Genomic DNA, 24105 nt, shown 5'->3' on the forward strand with positions numbered 1-24105 from the left:
ATGTCATCTGAAGCATTTCTATTTTTAAAATAAGAGTGATCTGATTTTATTCCTGTTAATAAAAATAGAATAGGCATTGTAAAATAATTTATAAGTATTATTATAGGAATACTATGCTTGCCACTATTCAAATATGACCCTTTGGACTACTGTTAGACCAAAATTCCTACTTTAATTTCTTCATTTAATCCTTGTTGATATTCTTTCCTCTGTTCCTCCCTCCATAGGTAATTATGGATCGGATCAACTCTTCTGGTTATGTGATCAATGTCTCTACTTTAGTAAGCAACAGCACCGGTGTTCCAACTCCTGTCCCCAAAATAATCGTTGCTGTTTCTTTGTTCATGTCATTTATAGTGGGTACCATCAGCAACGGCCTCTATCTGTGGATGCTGAAATTCAAGATGCAAAGGACTGTCAATACTCTGTTATTTTTTCATCTCATTCTCTCCTATTTTATTTCAACGTTGGTTCTGCCATTTCTGGGCGTCTCCTACCTTCAGAACAATCACTGGCCCTTTGGAATTGTCTTGTGCAAAGTATTCAACAGCACTTTGTCTGTGAGCATGTTTGCCTCTGTTTTCTTCCTCTCTGCCATCAGTGTTGATCGGTATCTCCTCACCCTTCACCCAGTGTGGTCCCAGCAACACCGAAGCCTGCGCTGGGCTTTCAGAGTAGTCCTGGGAGTCTGGATTTCTGCCACTATCCTCAGCGTACCCTATTTGGTTTTCAGGGAGACGCATGATGACCAGAAAGGGAGAATGGTATGCCAAAACAACTACCTTGTGTCCACTAGCTGGGAGAACAAAGACAAGCAAACACTAAGGGGATGGATTCACGCAGCCTGTTTCCTCGGCCGCTTCCTGCTGGGCTTCCTTCTGCCCTTCCTCGTCATCGTCTTTTGCTACAAAAGAGTGGCTACCAAGATGAGAGAGAAGGGACTATTTAAATCCAGCAAGCCCTTCAAAGTCATGATGACTGCCGTCATCTCTTTCTTTGTGTGCTGGATGCCTTACCATGTCTACAGTGCCTTGGTCCTCGCCATGAACCAGTCTCTACTTCTACAGGTGATTCTGGTCCTTACGGTGGCAACCGCTACTTTCAATACTGTCTTTTCTCCGATTCTCTATTTATTCACGGGGGAGAATTTCAAGGTTTTCAAGAAGTCTACTCTTGCTCTGTTCAAGTCAACATTCAGTGATGATTCTTCTACAGAAAGGGCACAAAACCTAAACTCAGAAACTGAAATTTAAATTCTGGATCCTTTGGGCCGAAGAGATGGCATTGGTTAAGAATCCTTGTTGCTCTTCGATTGGCTTTCAGTTCCCAACACTCACTTCTGCCTGTAACCCCCAGCTCCTGGGGATCTAGCATCCTCTCCTGGCCTCCGCGGGCACCCACATGCCAGACTCACACCCATACACAGAAATAATAAAATTTATATTTTTAAAATTAATTCTGGATCCTTAAATAAACATGGACTCTGTCAACTATACCACTAGAGTTATATCAGCTGATTTTGGTATTCTATATATCCTGTAGTTAAATGTCTTCTAGTCTGTTCTAATTAGATCTGTAAACATTCAAACCGTGTCAATAGGCTGACAAAGTGACCCAGTGGGTGAAGGCATTTGTCGCCAGTCTGAAAACCTGAGTTTGATTCCTGGGACCCACATGGTAGAAGAACAGAACCAACCCCTGCAAGTTGTCTTCTGACCTACACTCATACGCGCCTGAGTAAAATGCACACACAGTAAAATGTAACATAGAATTTTAATTAAAAAAAAAAAGTAAAGCATCCCCAAGGAAATAAGCAACTGGTCATGATGGAACTGTGGTTTTCATTTTTTGTTTTGTTTTGAATTCTTTTTTGCTTATAGTAAAAAGATATGAAGCATAAAGTCTGGCATTTCCACCATTTACTTTGTGCTTTGTTGGCATTATATTTATAAGGTTGTGAAACCACTACCACTGTCTATTGTTGAAAATGTTTCCCTCACTCACCAAGGCCAGCTGGCCTGGATCTGAAAAAGCCTGGGTCAAAACCGGTCTCACTGAACATAGCGGACAAGGACTACTGAGAACTCAAGAACAATGGCAACGGGTTTTTTATTCTACTGGACCTATTGGTTTCGTGGGAGCCTAGGCAGTTTCGTGGATGCTCACCTTACTAGACCTGGATGGAGGTGGGTGGTCCTTGGACTTTCCACAGGGCAGAGAACCCTGATTGCTTTTTGGGCTGACGAGGGAGGGGGACTTGATTGGGGGGGGGGGAGGGAAAGGGGAGGCGGCGGTGGGGAAGAGACAGAAATCTTTAATAATTAAATTAATTAATTAATAAAAAAAAAAAAGAAAATGTTTCCCTCAACCGACTGGGCGGTAATAATGCACACCTTTAGTCCCAGCACCTGGGAGGCAGAGGCAGGTGGATCTCTGTGAGTTTGATGTCAGCCTGATCTACAGAGTAGTTCAGAGAAACCTTATCTCGGAAAGAAAAAAAGAGTTTGTCTCTTCAAAGAGAAACTCTATATTCATTAAGTACTCTATCTCCCTTCTAACACCCCAGGCCCAGTACCTCTGGAAAGCTTTCTGTCTCTGTGAGTTCTACTGCAAAGAGAGAGAGAGAGAGAGAGAGAGAGAGAGAGAGAGAGAGAGAGAGAGAGAGAGTCTACCTAAGCGAACTCAAGTTTGTTCTCTTGTATCTGGCTTGATTCACTTAGCATGTCCCCAAGGCCCGTCTACATTATATAGTATTTCAGGACTTCCTTTTCTTCCATGTCTGGATTATTTTCCATTATGTATAAATGCACATTTTAAAAATCTATTCTAAACTAGGCAATGGTGGTACACATCTTTAATCCCAGCACTTCGGAGGCAGAGGCAGGCGGATCTCTGTAAATTCGAGGCCAGCCTGGTCTACACAGTTAGTTCCAGGACAGGCTCCAAAGTAGTTTATTATTCTCATCTTTTGACTATTGTAAATAATGCTACTTACAAATATTGGTGTGCGAGTGTCTGAGCCTTTGTTCTCACTTCTGGAGGTACATACCCAAAGAGAGGAACTACTGGCTCCAGGGGTAATTCCAGGTTTAATTTTTTTAGGAACCATTTACAGTTTGTATTGTATTCCATTCCTATGTCAACTGTAAAAACTTCTGTGTCTATACAGCGTCATCACCACCTAGTGATTTCCTTCTAAAGTTAGTGACGCCCTAGTGATGCAGTGCACCTGTGATCCTTAGCCTTTTTTAAAATTTGTTTTTTATGTGTAAGCATGTTTATCTGCATGCATGTATGTACACCATATACATATAGGTCTGTGGACGTCAGGAGAGGGTGTCAGAACCCCAGGAACTGGAGTTACAGATGGTTGCAAGTCACCATGTAGAGCGTACAGATTGGCTAAAGGAGCGGCTAGAAAGACGTTCACAGACTTTAACATAACAGTCTTTCAGCGTGATCACTTCAAGGAGGGAAGCTAAGTGGCATTGTGAGACCATAACACTCTGGGAGTAGCGACTCCTAACCACGGAAAATTAGGGAGCAGCTCTGCTCCTCCTCGCCTCACGAAAACCAATTTACACATTCTGCCACTTAGAAGTTAATTTGCACTAAAGGGTTGCTACGAAAATGCAAACGCGCCTTTTTAAAAGGGAGAGTTTCACTCGCAGGCTGATGGGCCCTTCTCTCATCAGCTTCACGCCCGGCAGAATGTGGCTCGACACAGTATTCAAGATATTAGACACTTTTATTGTGGCCTTAAATAAAAGGAAATACGACTAACGGTGGAGGTCAGGTCTCCAGCAAAGCTCGTAGGCCCCAAAGGTGATCAATATACCACCGAAAAGAGGGCTCTGAGAGCCAGATGGGAGGGAGTGTTTGGAAGAAACGCTCTCCGCTGATGAGGAACAATCTGGCCCAGAGGAGACCGGACTCTGAGAAGTCATCCTGTGACAAATCTGGGGTACTGCGCACCTTGTCTTCACCCCGCAAATTAGGGAACAATATCCCAGTCTAATTTAGCCCCAGCATTTCCAAGCAATGGTTCCCCGTTAACGACTTGTCGTTCCCCCCACTGAGAGGCAGGAGGACAAGAGTATAGTTGGAGAGAAGTGAGTTTTCTAATGAAGGCGCATTGCTTTTCTCTTCATTGCATTCTGAGCTTCACAAGAGAGAACAGCAGACCCCCTCCACCCCTGGCTGGGCGTCGGACACGAATGCTTATTAGTGTTTGGATAAACACATGAAAGCAGTTCTTTTTGTTTTTTGTTTTATTTTTCCGAGACATGGTTTCTCTGTAGCTTTGATGACTCTCTGGGAACTAGTTCTTGCAGACCAGGCTGGCCTTGAACTCACAGAGATCGGCCTGCCTCTGCCTCCGAGTGCTGGAATTAAAGGTGTGTGTTGCCACCACCCGGCTATGAAAGCAGTTCTTAACTAGCTCCGAAGTCGGCATTTTGTGTGTGGGGGATCTTGACAGTGCCCTTCCTCAAGCATGTTAAGGGAGTGTGCTACGTCAGAAACACAGGTGAACTTATTTATGTCTTGCCACAGGGTCGGGATGTATTAGATAACAATAAATTCACCAGGTGCTGTGGCCAGATATTTTAAGTTTTTCCTTTAGGTAAACGCAGGTTCTTGTTGTGGAATATTACTTTAACTAGGCAAAGATGTGTTACGTTTGTTTATGCTGCATTTGTTTAACGCTGTAAAGATGTGTTGCATTTGTTTTGCCTTGCCTTTCAAAGCACCTGGTTGGTCTAATAAAAAGCCGAATGAACAATAGCTAGGAAGGAGAGGGATAGGCAGGGCTGGTGGCAGAGTGAATAAGTAAGAACTCTAGGCTCAAAGAAGGAAAGAATGAGGGAGAAAGAGAGGGACACACCATGGGCCAGAGCCAGGCAGTTGCCAGACAGAAGAAGCAATGAAAATAAGATATACAGAAAAAAGGTTAAAAAAAAAAAAAACCTGAGCCAAAATGAAGCTAAAGAGAAACAGGATAATTTAAGTTATAAGAGCTAGCAAGAAATAAGAGCTAAGATAAAAACTTATAAGAAGAAGCCTCCATGTCTTGATTTGGGAGCTGGTTGGTAGCCAAAAAGAAGAAGGAGGAGGAGCAGGGGGAGGAGGAATGCAAAGGGGTAGGGTGGAGGAGGAAGAGGGCCGGAGAGGGCGTGAGGTCACCCACTGGAGGTCTCAGGTGGGCTCAAAAGGGCGTGAGATCACCAGCCGGTGGTCTCTGGACTGATGCTGTTCTGGGCTGCAGAGACAGAAATGAGCCTGTGTTTAGGCCAGCTTCAGAACTTAAAGGACAGGACAAGGACAGACAAACAAATGGTACTATAGATGGACAATAGGTTAGGTGGATAATAGGTCCAGAAGAGCAAACAGGAGCAGGGGCAGAGAGCGATTAGAGTAGGCCTGTCAGGCCCAGGGACAGTTGGGTGATTTGTGCCTGCCGTCCCTTGATGCATACACTAGGAGATCAGATGACAGATGGGGGGAGGGGGGGGCAGTGCCATAGGAGGAGTAGGTTTCCACCTTCATGAAGTCCTAGGAAGAGTGTATCAAACTCTCCTTGCTCTTTTGTTTCTTTTGTTCTTGGCCCTGCTTTTGCTGATATAATTTTAAATACGCTCATGCACCTCTACAATCCCAGTTCATGCTAATAAATTTATGGTGGCTCCCTTTCAACTCCCAGGAACAGAGTCGTTTATCAATCTGTGTTATGTGAGTGGTGCGAGTTCATGTCCCGACTCGGGTATGCGATCATCGTCTAACCTCAAAATGGAATCCACAGCAGCTTATGAAAGAGAATCGTTCAGGGCAAGGCATAAGCTGAAAAACCACTGTTTACACGACATAGAGCCACTTAGAGTATGGCACGGCCTCATCTTGGGGGGGGACGACAGACAGCGCTCCTCAGGCCAGTGAGGAGTGAGGCCAGCTCAGTGAAGCCCTTGTACTTCAGCTCATGGCTTGCATGGGCTCCTGAGGTAGCATGGGCAACAGACATCAACCCAGACCCCAGCTGCGGCAGGACTACAGACAGACCCACACATGACCAGCAGCAGCATGGTCCTTGGACTCTACCAATACGGTGACAGGAGAGAACCTCAGTAATCCTGTGGCCCCCAATGGCAGCAGGAACCAGAGACCCTGACTGCGGTAGAGTCACAGACCCGACATAGTTCCCCCCCACCCCTGCCCCATGTCAACACAGGCCATCCCTATCTGCATGGCACCAACATGGCCTCAGACCCCGAGGCAGAGGCAGGCAGATTTCTGTGAGTTCGAGACCAGCCTAGTCTACAGAGTGAGTTCCAGGGAAGGTTCCAAAGCTACACAGAGAAACCCTGTCTCAAAAAAACAAAACAAACAAACAAAAAACTTAAAATATTGCTACATGCGGTATCAGAATTACAGTCAAAACTACCAAAAACTACTGTGGATTTATTTGTGTAATTTAATTTTCTCTACTCGTATTTTTTCACTTTGTTCACATTTTACTCTCCTTTTGCACACACGTCCTACTTTCATGAGTTCTTTGTGAGAGCAGTTTTCATAAAACAGAGAAAATGCTTTTCTTTACTGTCTACTCTTGACTGCCCTCTGCAGGCAGGAGGAAAGAATACAAGGATAGATGCTCACTAACCTTCTCAGCCCAAGAGAGTCTCACCCTATGGGAAACTTAAAAGTAATTGGTGATTTTTTTTTTTTTTGGGAACACCAACCATTAACAAACACAAACTATCCACAGAAAGGGATTCCTCTTCTTCCTTGTTGTGCAAAAATGCCTGGGAACCACACACGCTGTTGGCAATAGCTCTCCATGTCTTCTACACTCACACACACATGGACACCCAGGTCTTCACTTAGCCCGGATCACAGCTTGGGTCGCTATAGCAATGTTCCTTTTGATTTTTTTAAAAATGGAATCTGAATGGCAGAATACACACTCCATAGTTACAGTGGCATACAGGTGCAGGCACAAGCCCTTCAACTTGTGAATGCTACACAAGCAAATGGCACCCAACGTGTCAGCCCCCGTAGCCCCGCCATTAGAGATAATGTGAGGGTTTTTCTTTTCCCGTTTTCTTTTTACTAAAAGTGTAAGGGAGGCTGCAAGATAACCAGCCAACAGGCAGCTTCAGTTTGTGTACAAAGGACCACTGATTATGCATGGATTATTTTCTCCAGTCACACTACTTTGTATGGGCAGCGACACTGTCAGTGACGTCATCTTCTAAAACAACGGGCATGAATATATTGTGCCAACTGAGCCCAAATCAATGACCTGAGTAATGCAATCAGGGTAACACTATTATTTCCCCCACTAAACCCTCCACATCTGTGAAAAACAAATGCTAATCCTATGCACATTCGAGGAATAGATTTCGTGGGAAAGAAAACCAAGCCCTGTTTACTTTTATTTACATTCTAATAAGTGCTCAAAGAAAATGGATCACAGAATCTGATGTCATTGTGCACAGCCAGAATTGTCTGCATCAGAATATGTTGTAGGATTGTATGAGGATCGAGTTCGGTAACTGACGAACAATCACCTCCGAGAGAAGAATATTCTTACCAAGGATATGTTCTAAAGAATTGCTCGCCTCCATCCAAAAGGAGATTCCTCATGCCTGGTACTGCGGGTTTAGTGAGTCTGTGGTATTCACTAAAGTACATATATGTGCTTATATGTATTGTGTACAATTTTAGGCAAATGCAGAATAATAAGATCAGAGTAGTCCAAGAAAGTCCAAAACAACATAAACTATGGTAGCCATAGATACCTCTCAAAGGCTGAAGCTAAGTCCCTAATGCTGAAGACACTCTGCACTTAAGATACAAGACTCAGACTTTTCAAGCCGTATCTAACATGAAAGCCTCCTTCCTATGGTCTAACTTCCATAGTACTAGAAAATGCTATGCAAGTTGCCAAAGAGGAGGTGGGGGACAATTAACAGTCGAACCCAGCAGTGACACCTGTGGCCACAATGACCAGAACGACAAGATATCCGCAAAGATGCAATAAATGGCACTCCCAAGTCTGTCATAATCAACAACCGTCTAATTGAACTTCACATCCACTCAACAAGAGGGAAATCATTCCTGGTACTTAGAACCCAGCCAGCTTTCCAGGGGTGGTGAAGTCTGAGGTCATAGGTCTCTTAGAAGAGAGTCTACTACATACCACTTCACCAGAGCAACATGATTCCAAACCTTATCCTTATACCTACAAGTATGTCTAACTATTAACATTCATCTTTACAGCAAATGGGAACCACCACAGAAAGCCACACCAGGACACAGTGCAGGCACCAAAGGATCGTGGGAAGCCCAGCCCCAATGGCTACATCTACATCACATCATGTCTATATCATAGATAGAAAAGGGAGCAGAAAGATTGTAAGAGTCAGAATACCAGGGTGTCTGCTGTGAGACACCCTTTTATAGAAATGGCTGCATAAGTGAAACCTGAACAAAGGCAACTTGACATCTTAGCAGACTCCACCCCCAGACAAAGAACTACAGGGAGCTAACGACCACAGAGAGAGAATTGACATCTCCTGGGAACGAGCCCCCTAACTGGTCACCCAATACAAAGGGATCAGTTCTGAAACCGTATTCACAAGACCAGAACAGACTCAGCGGGCAGTATTCATGTGTTTGTGCAAACATATATCTGTGACTACAACCACTGGAAAAAAGAGGTTACTAGTGTAAGTGGGAGGAAACGGAAAGAGATGGAGGGAACAGACTCGGGAGGGATTGAGGGAGGAAAGTGATGTGATTATATTTTAATTAAAGTGTATGAAAATAAATGAAAATTTAATAAATAATAAAGAATTGGTCTCCAAAAGTGCATTCACATAGCTTATTAACACCCTTCTGCAACTACGGAATCAGAATGTTTTGAAGCATTTCTGATACAGGAAACAGCACTGCTTTATTGAATGGGCAAGGCATATTTTTGAGAGATTTCTAGCTCTAGTTAACTGATTTTCAACTTTCCTAATGATGCGACCCTTTAACACAGTTGTAGAGACCCCAACCCTAAAATTATTTTCGTTGCTACTTCCTAACTGTAATGTTGTTACTGTTAGAAACCATAATGTAAATATCTGTTTTCCAGTAGTCTTAGGTGACCACTGTGAAGGGCTGTTCCACCCACAGCTTTAAATCTGTCTCTGATTTCACTCGTTGTCCTTACAATGAGCACTGAATGGACTTAACTCTGACATACATCTTTTCAACACCTAGAAACCTAAACTTTCTCAAGTGAAAAATGTTTCTTCCAAACATTTGAAGCAGAGGCGAAGGGAGTGGGGGAGGGGTGCACACCTGTAATCCCAGCAATTCCGAGGAGTCAGGAGTTCAAGGTCAGCCTCGACTACGGGCTACCATCACCAACCTCGGCTCCAGGAGACTCTACCTCCAAAAACAAACCAAAATCAAGATGTCCTAGGAAGCGATTAAGAAACAACAAAAAAAAAGTCTCTCTAAACACAAACCCTTTCGCTTATGGGGGACTTCCGGTTAGGGACCCGCTGTGGTTTAACTGCACAGCCAGGACACAGCAGAGCCCGGCAGAGGCCCCGCCCTTCTAGGGCGGAGCCACGGGTGACGGGCAGAGCCTGCGCTGTGCATGCGCAGTGCGGAGCCGAGCCATGGCGGACGGCAGCAATACGGTGCAGGCCCGCGCGCTCCTGCAGCAGTGCCTGCACGCTCATCTACAAGTGCGCCCGGCTGACGGGGACGCCGCGGCGCAGTGGGTGGAGGTAATGCCCGTTCCTCCTCTCACCGTGGTGCTGGTCTTTCTCTCTTCTCTCCTGGGAAGAAGAGTGTCCCTTTCCGTCTGCTCAGCCTAGTGGGCGGCCTCGATGTCACTTTGGAGTGGCTCCTGGTGGCTCTCTAGCCCTCTCCGCCTGAGGATGCTCCTTCTGCCTTCCATCTGTCTTAAGTGTTGGGGTAACAGCGTAAGCCGCCCCGCCGAACTGTACTCAGAATTTTTAGAGAATCTCATTCACCTCCACTAAATTAGGCTTCATATCGAGCATTCTTTAACATAGATCTGTCATCGTGAACTTAAACCAAGTGTATGTGGGTGACCTTAAACCAAGCATTCAAAACTCTAATGTCACCGAGTGTGGTGGCAGCATTGCCTTTAATCCCCGCACTCAAGAGGCAGAGGTAGTTCAAAGCCATCCAGGTCTACGAACCGAGTTTCAGGCCAGCCAGGACTACGCGGAGAAAAGCCTCCTTTAAGTAAATAAATAATAAATCGCTCAATCTTCCAGTATCTTCGCCATCTCCCATTTCTCAAATTCTTTTTCTTCCGTATTTGTGTTAGGGCTTTTCCTTGGGGTTTTGAAAATTTATTTATATCTAAAAAAAATACCTGTTTTAATTGTTGCCGTTTGGTGTGATAAATTCCAAACTCAATCATTTAGAGTCCATCCTTTGTCATTTTTGTTTTCCCCCACATTGCCTGATGCAGAATTGCATTTTACTGCAGCCTTCCAAACTGTCCTTTTGTGTTTATAGAATTTAAAAGGTGTTTCAAAGGCCTTTCCTTCCCTCCCACACATCAGAGAGCTGAGCAGTAGTTAGTCTTCCTATACTCTGGTCTATTAGCAAAGTTGATTTTTTTTTTAATAGCATTTTGTTTGAAGAGTTACCTTGCCTTAGTTTTATTCATGTAGACTTGGCTGTCCCAGAGGGATGTTTTCCTCCCTGGGAATTGAACGTTTTAAAGCCACAGTGGGAATTACCTACTTTCCAATGTATTGTAATGTATACCAATGAAACTTCAGGCGAAATCATTTTTTTTTTTTTTACTTGAAGAGAGGGATTTTTAGGTCGCAAGTTAAGATCTAGTATTGAAATTCAAAGAGAATAACACTCGGAGGTAGTAACACTGTGATTAGGAAGTGGGTGTTTCTGGTCATAACTAGGTACTTGATTCCTGCATCCCGGTACCAGATGTGACTGTGTGGAAGACTTGGGCTCAAGATTCTGTTAGTGGAGAGACTTCTGATGGTACAGATACCTGTGACACCCTTGCCAGTCCCATAGCCATAGATGGGATTGGAGGTTCTCGCCTATTGCTCCAGAAGTACAATTGCCCTTTTTTAAATATGCCTGCTGGGTTGTGGAAATGGCTGCTCTTGAGCAGGACCAGAGTTCAGTTCTCAGCACACATGCTGGCTCACAACGACCTGCAACTCCAGCCCCCTGGGATCTGATGGCCCCCTCTAGGCTTCACAGGCATCCGACACTGTACGCAGACACACATACATGTGCACACACGTAATTAAAGTAAAATATTTTTCCAGGTAATTCAAGTATGAATGCAGAGCTGTACTTACACAGAAAACCATTTAGGTCAACAGAGCCAGAAATATATAGTTAAATGTTAATGCCACCAGCTCTTAAATTGAGTCCCAGTCGTGTACGAAGGATGCAAAATGCTTTGGCAGCTAAAATGTGAAGTAAACTGTGCCTCTGCCTTTAAATTTATTTTTATGTAGCGTTTGATAAACACCTGTGTCAGACTTACTGTGAACTCAGCACTGTGTAAGTAGTGTGCAATTATTAGCTCCTTTAATCATTGTGGCTGCTCCTGAATCAAGTGAGGTGCCTGGAGTCACGCAGATTAACGTGGAATCACAGCCCCAGCGATTTCTTCAACAGTAGCGTCAAAGTCATTTAGCACCGCTTTTATTTTCTTGTAATCTGTCTTACAGAAACTAGTAAAAAATACCCAAGTCACTACATACAATGAATAAGTGTATATTCCTGGTAACAACCAACCTTTTCATATAAAATTATTGGCATAAATGTAATTTTCAAGGCCTAATCATTGGGTTTACTTAAGGCGTTAGCCACAGTAACAGAAAAAGCAGTCTCCTGCAGTTTGTAGAAATCGGAAATACTGCTCTCTTTTAAATAAACAACTTAGGGGAAAATAAAGAGGAGCATCAAAAGACATCCGTGAGCCTGCCCCTAGTCACCAGCCCAGTGTGGTACAAGGGAAACGCACTTGGCGTTGGATAGGTCAGCCTGCAAGCAGACTGTTCCTGCTAGCCTCGCCTGGTGTGGGAGGCTGCTGGCTGAAAGCTCTGCCGAAATAAATAATCATGGTGATTAAAACTCAAGGCAGAGTTTGGTGTCCCATAATTTACTTAGAATTCAAAATGATTTTTATTTTTCTCCCTTGACTTTTAACCCCACGCTTGGAAATGCTGTGAAATGTCCCCCCTTGCACCAATCCTGTATAGACGCCTTCCTAATGCAGATTCCTGTGGTGATTTCTCACAGATCCAGAGAGGCCTAGTGATCTATGTGTGCTTCTTCAAGGGGGCGGACAAAGAGCTTCTTCCCAAGATGGGTATGTGTTTTCTCTCTTCTCCCGGTGAGGGGCTGTGGGGTGTCGGGTTCATACGCTTTATGATGTAAGATGAATAAAGGTGCAAAGATGAGGCCGTCAGTGAGCATATGAGCAGAATGTGAACACCACTGTGCTGGCTTTGGTGGGACTTTGTTTTGGTTTGAGGGGCTTGGGGTGAGCCTCGGATGAGTACCCTCTGAGCAAGTGCTCTGCCGCTCACCTATAACCGCAGCTGAGAAGTATAACTTACTTTATTTTGACTTTTTTGTTTTGTTTTGCGGTAGTGCTAGGGATTGCAGCCAGGGCCTAGAGCGAGTTAAGAAAGTGGAACCTGTTCCACCACTGCACGATGTCCTAAGGTCTTTTTAGCAATTAACATCCAAGCAAGAACATTTTGAATTAAAAAAAAAATGCCATAATGAGACCTAATTCTTTGTAAACTAGTTTTTTTTTTCTTAAAAGTCTTAAGTCGAGGTCTTGACAATTTACCCAGCTGACCTTCAGTTCCTTCTGTCTCAGGAGGGCATTGAGTGTGCAGTCTTTCTGCCACGCCTCTGGGGTAATTGCAGGCCCAGCTCCAGGAGCAGGGGGTGGGTGGGTGGATGGTTCTTTCTCTTCTTTTTTAAATATGTGTTGGTGTTTTTCCTGCATGTATGTCTACCACATACGTGCACGATGCCCTCAGAGGCCAGAAGCGGGCATCAGACCCCCTGGAACCCGCATAACAGGGGTTGTGAGCTGCGTGTGGCTGCTGGGACTGGAACCCGGGTTCCCTGGAAGAGCAGCAGATGCTCGTAACTACTGAGCCATCTCTGCAGCCCTAAGAAGCACGATCCTGAATTGTGCTGGTGTATTAATTATATTATTGTAAAATTTAAAGAATGTACATGTGCACATGGTGGAACTCTGAAAATATCACAGCGTTGCGGGTGGTTGTAGACTGATTTGGAAGAGACACATAACCCCGTATGCAGAACACGCTTCTGCCCAGAGCACGGAAGGTTCTGAGAGCAGGATAGCCACAGAGTTCAAACAAATGCTGTGCTGCTTTCTTTACCACACCCCACAACTGTGTGTGTGTGTGTGTGTGTGAGTGTTAATACTTATCTTACAGAATGACAGGTTCTGTAGATGTATATCATGTATTTTGACCTTATTTACTCCCATTACCCTTTCTTGTCCCCCTTATCCCCCATGGTCCCGTCCCTCTCCCCGTCAGATAAGAGCATCCCTAATGGGGCAGTAGATGCCAGTGTATGTACAACATGTGTATCCAGTCAAATCCAGACAACTCAACCTTATGTCATTGATATAGGAGAATTTGTGGCAACCATTTATGTAGGTTATTGTGTTAATATATAAATACAGTTCTCCTGGTTCTTGAACCAAACTTAGTGTCATCACAGCCACACTTCCTCTGAGGGTAGAGAAAACAGAGTAAATGCTCAGGGAATCACAAAGCATTGACTTAGCTGCTGCAGCTTTCCAGGATCCTGTACGGTCCACACCCTGCACATTCCTTGTGATAGATAACTCCACGGGTTCAGATGGACTGAATCATGTCACGTGTTGTTACAAGGCAGTATTTGGTTCAAAGATTATGCTCAGAAATAAACCTGAGATAATGGAACTATTCCTAAGATTGAGGGGTAGTTTATGTGCTCCTCATTGGTAAAATACGGCACATGTTAGTCAGAGTAGTAAATAGTCAGAAGCATGTGCCTATCACTCTAGCTACAGAGGGCTGAGACAGGAGGATCCCTTGATCCTGGGCTTGGAGGACAGCCTGAACAAGAGAGCTGGCCATGTCACCAAAGAAAAAACAATACAAACAGATAGTTAAAGCTTACAGAAGTTAATCTAGACAAGATCAGAGTAATGAAAATGGAACTCGCAGGCAGATAGCCCATTGACAACACCTTAGTCAAAAAGTCAAAGCAAACTTTACACTGGTAATCAGACTTGCTTGACAACTTTGTCAAGGCATGAAAACAGGTGTGGATGGAAAGCGAGTAACTCAGAGTCTGGAGTCTGAACCTGGGGGATAAGGAGCCTTCGAAGGCTTAAGAAAAGGAGATGCAGCTCCTGTGCTAGAGGTCTTTCTCAGGTCCTAACGTGGAGGTGTCGGACATTCTGCTCATTTGCCTAAATTAGTATTTTACCTTGGTCATCTTTGTTGGCCAAAGGACTGTAGTAAGATGCTTCAAATACAAAATAAGATGCTGGTCATTTGTATCCAGGCAGTGGTAACACGTGCCTTTAATCCCAGCACTGAGGAGACAGAGGCAGGTGGATTTCTGGGTTTGAGGCCAGCGTGGTCTACAGAGGGAGTTCCAGGACTGTTACATAGAGAAATCCTGTCTTGAAGAAACAAAACAAACAAAAACGATTGACTTTGCAAAGTTGTCTTATGATGTCTTAATCATAATGGGGTAAAGTAAGCCCACCAAACCCAAGCTGCATTTTTTTTATAGTGACTAAACCTATATGTTTCTACCTTTGTCTTTATGAGTTCCCTCTAAACACGTGTTTAAGACTATTGAAAACAAAGAGAACACCTTCCCTAAGTCTTTTAGCAAATAGTTTAACAAACCAACATATATTGAGAGATTAGTTTGTACGTCTCTCTAGTCCATGAGTGAACTGGTGTGATGAGGTTCTCTTAAAGCCCACTTCATACTTACTCATGGATCAGACCTTCATGGACATAACCAGTTATGTCTATGAAGTCTGAAGTACCGTAGCTAACATAGAAGTGTAGAGACTCTTCCTCAGTTCATCTTCAGTATAAAAGTAGGTTGGGGGTCTGTCAACGCTTGGTTTCCTTTCTGTGTCACTGGGGAATCTAATAACCCATCTTACATCCTTTAAGTTTCTAACATGCTATTAATATCATCTCGTTTCTGTTTGTCTTTGTGCTGTATTTATTTTTACGTGCAGACATGTGAGTTCTCAGTCACAGCCAGTAGAGGGAGGTGTGTGAAAGTATAATAAAAATGGTATGGCTGCTCATTGCTGTTAACCCAGACTTGTTAACTCACTCTGCCAAAGCCTGAGGCCTGGGTAGCTAAGTAGTAATGCTGTTTGCAGTGACGTGCTCTGGGAGTTCCTGTCCTCCCGAGATGTAGTCAGCAGGGCCGCTGGCTGTGAGTAGAGACCTTCCGCACAAAGACTACAAAGGTGTTTAAAGAGAGATGTTAGCTAATTGAGAAGTGACGGGACTTGCAGCAGAGGTTAGGAATTGGCTGGTTTTACTGTGAGTAGTAGAGTAGGATCATAACCAAGTCCTTGCTGTGTGTAGTGTGTGGTGTGTAGTGGTGTATAGTGGTGAAATCAACCAGACCAGAAAACGTGCCTTAAATAAGTCTCTGAATCCCAGGCTGGGCTGGAACTCAGAGATCAGTCTGCCTGAGGTGAAAGGCTTGCCCTACCGTGCCTGATGGTGAAAGTATGCCTTTCAGAGGACAGGAGTGTGAGGCTTACAGAATTACTTTACTACCTGTTCTTTTTTCTTTTTTCCTTCTTCTTCTTCTTTTTTTTTTTTTTTTTTTTTTTTGGCTTTTCTGTATAATAGCCTGCACATATGCCTGTGTTCCACGTGAGTGTGTGAGTGTGTTGCCTGCTGAGGCCACAATAGTGCATTGGCTACTGGAGTCAGGGACTGTTGTTAGCTGCCATGTGGATGCTGGGAACCAAATCTCAGCCCTCTGGGAGGGTAGTCAGAGCTTTTAACAACCGAGTCTTCCCTCCAGCCTCCCTTGTATACACATATACATTTATGCTGCCAGTGGCTCTGTATCTTTTGTTTACTTTTCTTTTGTAATAATGAATTTGCATTTCCCTAATAGGCCTTGTTTATAAAATGTTAGGCCATGTTAATATTGCCTTAAATTGTGAAATTACAAAATCATCTGGTTTATAGTGGAATTGAACCAGTTGGTATTTGCTTATGAAATAAAAGGATCAGAGAAACAAACATTCACATGTTCCCCAGTGACAGCAATACTCAGGGTTCTAGTGTACAGTTAATTCTTTGAATGTAGACCTTCCTGGGTGAACTGTGTGGGAGAGCCTGATCGTTGGGTCAGATTTGAAGCACCTTGGTATTTTCTGTATGAAATTCAGAATTTTCTGGGGTGTGTGTATATGCGCATGTGCGCACATGCGCACTCTAGGGCTGTGCCATTTAGTGAAATCCTTTTAAACCTACAGAGACTAGGGGTTGTTTTTTTTTATTATTATTATTTATTATGTATACAATATTCTGTCTGCTTGTATGCCCAAAGGCCAGAAGAGGGCACCAGATCTCATTACAGATGGTTGTGAGCCACCATGTGCTTGCTAGGAATTGAACTCAGGACCTTTGGAAGAGCAGGCAATGCTCTTAACCGCTGAGCCACCTCTCTCCAGCCCCAGAGACTAGGTTTTAAAACCAGGTTTTAAATATGAAACTTGGTAACAAGTAAAACATTGATGATTTTCTTCATGTTTGTTTTTCACTTCAAACTGTTTTACCTTTTTTCCTGCCCAGTTAATACGCTGCTAAATGTGAAATTAAGTGAGACGGAAAACGGCAAGCACGTCTCCATCCTGGACCTGCCCGGCGACGTCCTCATCATCCCTCAAGCCACCCTCGGGGGCAGGGTGAAAGGAAAAAGCATGCAGTATCACGCTAACTCCGGGAAGGAGGAAGGCCTGGCACTGTACTCCCAGTTCGTGAGTCTGTGTGAGAAAGCGCTGGCCGCCAACAGCAAGTGTGCCGAAGCGGGGGTTGTAGTGGCGCACGGCACTTACGGCAACAGGCAAGTGTTAAAGCTGGACACCAATGGACCATACACGCACCTAATCGAGTTTTGAAAGACTCTCTCCACAACTGCCTCCTGGTATAAAAGGACAGGACTGGACTTAGGTTTGGTCCCCTTCCTCTTGAAGGCACAGATCTGCAACATGTTTAGGCAAGAAAATCCTGCATCCGAGCTGGACATAGTGACACATTCCTTTAATCCCATCCCAACGCTCAGAGGCAGAGACAGCAGATTTCGTCACTTGGAGGCCATCCTGGTCTACCTAGCCAGTCAAGGACAGCCTGCCTCAAAAAAATAAAGAAACTGGGAAAATAAATGAGTCGTTTATAAAAGGCAGCACTGGTTTTTACAAACCCCTCTGCCTTGACTTTAAAATATGTTTTTAAGATTGGAAACTGTGGCATAGCAATGGCTCGGTAGTGAAGAGGTTCTGCCGCTCTCCCAGGGGCCCTGGACTCAGTGCCCAGCACGATGGGTCCTAGCAGTCTGCACCTGCAGCTCTGGGGGATTGGACGGCTCCCAGGTGCACAGGCATACACATAAATAAAAAGTAAAGATAAATATTAAAAACTCCAAGGTATTTTTAAATTGAAAATTAAATATTTCTAATTAGCAGACTTAGACACCTGAGGACGTCGCTAGACTCTCCCAGTGTCTTAGGTGTCCCTTGGCCTCTCCTGACATTTTAAATTCCTCTTGCACACATGCCCGAAATTCCTTTTTTATAGCTTTCCTGTACTGTTCTATTTTGAAACTTGAGAATCAATAACTTGAGCTCATTATTCTTAACTTCTGCTTTATTGATTCACAATGCAGTTGTTGAAATGTGATAAACTATTTATAAGCTTAGAAACCCCAGTTTTCCTTAAATCTCCTCAAGGACATGCGCATGTCTTTCAAAAAGATTACATTGCTTACTTTAAATCATCTTGGTTTTATGCCTCTGTAAAATGCTGACTCACAACCCTACATGGAGTTCAAGAATTCTCCTCACAAAGCCGCCTGAGGTACCTGTGGAGAGAGGTAGTCAAGTTCATGGAAGGTTGATAATTAGAAACGATGACAGATGGGGTAGGCAGAAAAATTATAGATTTGGAAATTACTTCACCTTTGCTTTTCGTAGCTTTTTTGTCCAAGGGGCTCAAAAACCCATCAGTATACACATTTTATTTTCATATCTATAATGAAGGTAGCACTATAGAAAGAAAGATGCTTTTTTCCCCAGGTCATCCACCATGGAAGAGTCATCTCCTTCCTCTGACTTACACTGAGACTTGTTGCTGGTTCATTGGTTTAGTTACTAAATTAGGCGCGAACAAAATTGCCCCTAACATACATGCCTCATCCCTCGGTTTTTCTAAGATTATAGAATGTTTCAAATAATATACTTCCTAAATATTTTTCAAAGATTTATTTTTTTCTTTTGTGTGTATGTGTGTGCGCGCACACACGTGCTCATGTGTGTGCATGTGTTTGTCCGTTGGTATGTCCACATGAGTGCAGGGGCCCTTGGAGAATAGAGGCTCCCCTGGAACTGGAGATGCAGGTGACTGTGCCTGATGTGGGTGCTGAGTTAAGCAATGCATGCTCTTAGCCTCTGAGCTATCTCCCCAAGACCCCTAAATGTTTTTAATCTTTCCGTTTAGAATCCTGGAACCACTTGTGGAAAATACATGTAAGATGCAACAGATGTGGTTTTAATGTCTGGAACACATTCGTGTAAAGTAAAATGAGGGAGCTGAGCAGGTGGCTTAGTGGTTAAGACCAGGGTTCAGCTCCCAGCACCCAAGTCGGGCCGTTCTCAGCATCCTGTAACTCCGGCTCCAGGACTCTGCCCTGCATTCAAGCATGTGCACACATGCACACACGTCATTTAATAAATAAATAAAGCAAATTGAAACGTGCCTTTATCCTTACTTCAAATTAGAAAAAGAAGGGCAGAGGCATGCATGTAGTGCCTATACAGCCCATAAAACAGCATCAGATCCTTGAGAATTAGAGTTACAGACAATTATTACCTGACTGTTAGCCACCATGTGGTTGCTGAGGACTGAACCCAAGTCCTTTAGAAGAGTATCCACTGCTCATAACCACAGAGCCATCTCTGCAGCCCCACAACCTATAGCTCATATATCTTCTTGCAAGCTGTCTTCAAGGCACTGTTTCTAGAACATGTTTATCTATGGTACTGCACGGCTTAGAAGCTGTTGTAACTCTTTATGTGCAGGACAAAGTCTACACATTGAGGTTGGAGTTAAGGTTCCTGACATAGTCAATCAACTAGTGAGTTCTGATCACCAAGAGTAAAAATTAATATGACGTTCTCTTATGATAACAGTGTGGTTGCTATTCTCCAAGACAAGTGGTGGAGAATGCTGTAGTGCTTGATATTGCTGTTGGTAACTTTTATTCTGTCAGTGTGGAGCCAACTGATCATTAACACAGACACTATTCATAAGGCAGAACCTTGGGTAATAACTTGCAAAGAAAGAGCAAAGTCCAAGAGGCCAAAAACTCTTAAATATAGCAGAGAAGTAGAAAGACAAGAAGCATCGTTGAGCAAAGGTGCTCTTCAGTACATAAACAGGAGGCCAGCAGGATGGCTCAGGGCTAAAGGTACCCGCTGTCAAGCTTAGTGATCTGAGTTCAATTCTTGGGACTCACGTGGCAGAAGTTAAGCACCAACTCCAAATTTTCCTCTGACCTCCACAGGTACATTGCGACACTTGTGCACCCAGACACAAAATCAGCCAATAAACAAAATATGAAAAACAATTGGAATTACTAAAGAAAAATTCTGAAGAAAAATTAAGTAAGGTCAGAGAAGAGATCTGTGAACCTAAAAGTTAAGAGTTTTCAGAATGGGTAGTGGTGGTGCACCTTTAATCCCAGCATTCAGCAGGCAAAGGCAGGTAGATCTCTATAAGTTCAAGGCCAGCCTGGTCTACAGAGCAAGTTCTAGGACAGTCAAGGCTATAATGAGAAACCCTGTCTCGAAAAAAAAAAAAAGTTTTCAGAGCTTATAGAACAATTTAAATCTGTCTTCATTACTTTCCTATTGCTGTGAAGAGACACCATGACCAAGGGAGCTTACAGAATAGTTTATTGGGGGCTTCCTTACAGTTTCAAAGGATTATTCCATAACTATCATGGTATTGCAATGGGATGGCAGCAAACAGGCAAACGTAATGCTGGAGCAATAGCTGAGAGCTTACATATTGAGATAGTAACCATGAGGCAGAGAGAGAGAGAGAGAGGGAATGGTATAAGCTTTGGAAACCTCAAAGCCACTGTCAGCGACACATCTCCAACAAAGCCACACCTCCTAATCCTTCCCAACCAATTCCACCAATGGGTTCAAGCATTCAAACATATGGGCCTGCCGGGCTATGGTGGCGCACACCTTTAATCCCAGCACTCGGGAGGCAGAGGCTGGCGGATCTCTGTGAGTTCGAGACCAGCCTGGTCTACAGAGCTAGTTCCAGGACAGGCTCCAAAGCCACAGAGAAACCCTGTCTTGAAAAAAAAAAAAAAACATATGGGCCTGTGGTGGGCATTCTCATTCAAACCACCAGTCTTGCAACAGTAAGGATTCTTAAGTTTTTGTAGAAGATAATATCTCACCTGTCCCAGACTCACCAAGGGAATCTGTTGAATGCAGATCTAAATCACAGTCTTAGAGTCACCAATCTTCCTGCCAGATGACTTTTGCACTCACCAGAATCCCACACCCATCACTCAGAACCAAGTCCAGACTTCTAAGGCTGGAGTCAAGGGGTTTTGTTCTGTTCTTTTGTCATTATTTATAGTTGGCGGAGGGGGGATGTATGCCACAAAGCCAATGTGGATGTCAAAGGACATCTTGCAGGAGTTGGTCCTTTCCTTCCATCATGTGGGTCCCATCATGACATGTCCATTAGACAGGCCTGGCAGCCCTTGGCCTACCCCACCTGGCCTGCTCTTCTGTAATGGCTCCAGCTCACCTTTCAAAACTCCCCCCCACCCAACTGCCCTCAGAGCATCTTTAGCACGGGTCTAGCACCATTTTCCAGGTCGCACACTTACCTCATTACCATCTTTCCCACTCTAAATCCATCTCCGTTTGCTCTGTGGCCTCAGGCAGTCTCTTTCAGCCCCATGGGAATTTCTGTTGCCATCACCCTTCGTATTAGACTTGTACCATTTTGAAACCTATGATGTACTATGAGATTGAGTACTTTTTATTTCTGGACTGTAAGAGTATATTAACACGGAGAGGCAGAATAGCGTGGGCAGACAGCATACAGTCTAAATATTTTATCTCCTACAGCTTTGCCACACTGCTGCGTCTGTTACCACGCTTGGGAGTTCTCAGTGAGCTCTGTCAGAGGCAGCGGTGGCGGTGTGCCAGTGGCCAGAACACTCTTGATGTTGGTTCAGTTATATTGTTAATGCACAGTGGATTTCTTAGTTATAAAGGTTGGAGCTACAGGAAGCAAGTTAAATATAGCTGCACCTTGTTTTGCTATAATGGAAGACACCAGAGGAATGCTATACGGAGGGCAAAGGACTCGTGTGTTGTCTCAGGGTTCACTCTGTAGTGTCTTTCTACTATAGTGCAGCTGTATTTGTATAAAAGTTTTGTCTATATAAGCTCTCCTGAGTAAATTGAAAGTGTGAGAGGTCACGGGAGAGGGTAGGACGGGACAGGGAGGAAGGGAGGGGAGTGGAGAAAAATGTATAGCTCAATAAAAACTAAACAAAAAAGTTTTGTCTATAAAACAATGTTCAAAAAGCAAATATCCTTAAAATACAGAAGTTAAGTACCATGTAAGGAAACATATCTGAATCTTTCTAAAAATAAACTATGAAACAAGAGTGCATGAATTGTGTTTACAAATATGAATTCTGATGCACCAAGCTTTGTTAGCAATCCCCCCGAACCCATCTCAGAATAAAGCAGTTGTGTGGTATGTGACTCAAACAGTAAATTTTGAGATAAATAGCAGCCTTTTTGTTTTAGACAGGGTCTCACTGTGTAGCCCTGGCTGTCCTCAAACCCACTATGTAGACCAAGCTGCCCATGAACTCACAGAGTTACTCCTCTCCCTGTCTCTCAAGTGATTAATAAAGGCATGCATCACCACAACCACATGGTCCTACTTTTAACTGTTGTTTTTTTAAAGTTATTAACTATGAATAAATTAGTTTCACAAGGCTCAGGAAGAGAAGGGATTCCCCAAGGAAGAATGTCCCTATGCCAGGTGAGCAGCAAGCCAGGGCAAGACACATTGAGGGCGTCAGAGTCCAAGGATACAGGAGCCTGCAGATCTCCAGATATAACCTAGCCACACAATTAGAAGGTGGAGAGAATACTGGCTTCCTTCTGGAGAGTCGTAATGTGGGTCCCCACCCCTGACACTTGCATGACAAGTCTCAGTAACACTAGCATGAAAGAGGAATGCTAAGTCCCAAAAGCTTCTTCTGAGCTCTGTAGAGCCTGCTGTGGTCCCTGCTGTGGTCCCTGCTATGCGTGTCAGAGGGGACCAGGAAGCAGCAAACCCTTCTCTATCCTACCTGAATGCCAGTGAGCTGGAATTCCAAGCAGTCCTTGGAGGTGACATTAAAAGCTGGTAAGTACAATAAATAGCCAGAGCATGTGTGTCTCAGGTTTTAGAAGGGTGGGCAGGGGTCTCAGGAGAGCACTAGGCATCTGAGGGCTATGTGAGAGGCTGAGCCCCCAGGAGAGGGTCCCGACTGGGTTCTTGAAAGCAGTATAGACACCAATGGCCAAGGTCTTCAGGTGGGTGTTAGTGCAGGACACTGGTCATGGCAGAAGAGGGATTTGCTGAATGACGCTAGACTTCAAAGGGCCTGAGTGGACTAGGATTTGGTGAGGGAAAGGGGGCCCATGTTGTGGAGTATTAGTTTAAGATGTGTTATATTCATTTATGCTGTGGAATGTTTATTTAATGATGCAAAGATGTCTTGGTTTTTTTATGTTGCATTTGTTTAACTGTAAAGCTGTGTTACTGCTCCTGTCTAAAACACCTGAATGATCTATTAAAGAGCTGAAGGCCAGTAGCAGGAGAGGGATAAGCAGAACTGCCAGGCAGGGAGCATAAATAGGAGAAATCTAGACTCGAGAAAAGAGAACAAGAAGTGAGAAAAGGAGAAGGAGAGGAGGACCTGGAGTCCAGCCACCAAACCACACAGTCAGCCAAGGAGTAAGAAGGAAAGAAAGATATAAAGTAAATCGCCCAGAGGCAAAACGTACTTAAAGAGAAATGGAATAATTTAAGTTCGAAAGCTGGCTAGAAACAAGCTAAGGTAGGGTATTCATAAGTAAGAATAAGTAAGTCCCCATATATTTATTTGGGAGCTGGGTGGTGGGCCCCCAAACAGTAAAAACAAAACAAAACCAAAANAAAAAAAAAAAAAAAAAAAAAAAAAAACCGAAACAAACCTAAACTGCAGAAGGAGACAGAAAAAAGGAGGTGACAAGCTGACTAGAGGAAGTCAGTCTGCCCCCTGGAGCCCTGGTAACACAAGGATGAACCTTTTCTACTTCCCATGTTACTCCTAGAGCAGGTCATGGTGCCTTTAGTCTCAGCACACAGGAGGGAGAGGCATGCAGATGTCTCTGAGTTCACGGTTGACCTGGTCAGCAGAGTCCCAGGCAAACCAGGGTTACATAATGAGATGACGATTCAAGGAAAGAAAGGTGGCGGGCACTTGGGTTTAAATACAGGTCAAGATTGTCATAAGTGAGAAAATCCACAGAGGGGACACCACTGAAAAACCATCACTGCTTCCGGGAACTGAGGAGCACACTCTGGCTGGACGACCGGAGACGTCCATAGCCTAGATGCTCCGAATGTGTAGCTAAAGCTTTTTGCCTCCCCACACAGGTTGTGCTTGCTA

General features: G+C 44.0%; 2 protein-coding genes across 3 annotated transcripts; both read left to right on the top strand.

The window, feature by feature from the left end:
• Positions 1-233: 233 nt before the first annotated feature.
• Positions 234-1395, top strand: Gpr33 (G protein-coupled receptor 33). The gene has a single exon (XM_050138917.1). It carries the CDS (start codon positions 234-236, stop codon positions 1251-1253), a length of 1020 nt encoding a protein of 339 aa, XP_049994874.1. The 3' UTR covers positions 1254-1395.
• An 8267-nt stretch (positions 1396-9662) lies between these two features.
• On the top strand, positions 9663-22059 carry Dtd2 (D-aminoacyl-tRNA deacylase 2). Of its 2 annotated transcripts, XM_050138848.1 has the most exons (4): positions 9663-9785; positions 12328-12397; positions 16929-17199; positions 18849-22059. In XM_050138848.1, exons 1-4 carry the CDS (start codon positions 9675-9677, stop codon positions 18901-18903), a joined length of 507 nt encoding a protein of 168 aa, XP_049994805.1. In that variant the 5' UTR covers positions 9663-9674; the 3' UTR covers positions 18904-22059. The 2 variants fall into 2 exon arrangements, with proteins under 2 accessions (XP_049994805.1, XP_049994804.1); XM_050138847.1 differs by having other exon boundaries at positions 16929-22059.
• The last annotated feature ends 2046 nt before the right edge of the window (positions 22060-24105 follow it).

This window comes from Alexandromys fortis, unplaced genomic scaffold (assembly GCF_014885135.2).
Source record: "Alexandromys fortis isolate MF-2015 unplaced genomic scaffold, M_Fortis_MF-2015_v1.1 scaffold_35, whole genome shotgun sequence".
Lineage (NCBI taxonomy): Eukaryota > Metazoa > Chordata > Mammalia > Rodentia > Cricetidae > Alexandromys > Alexandromys fortis.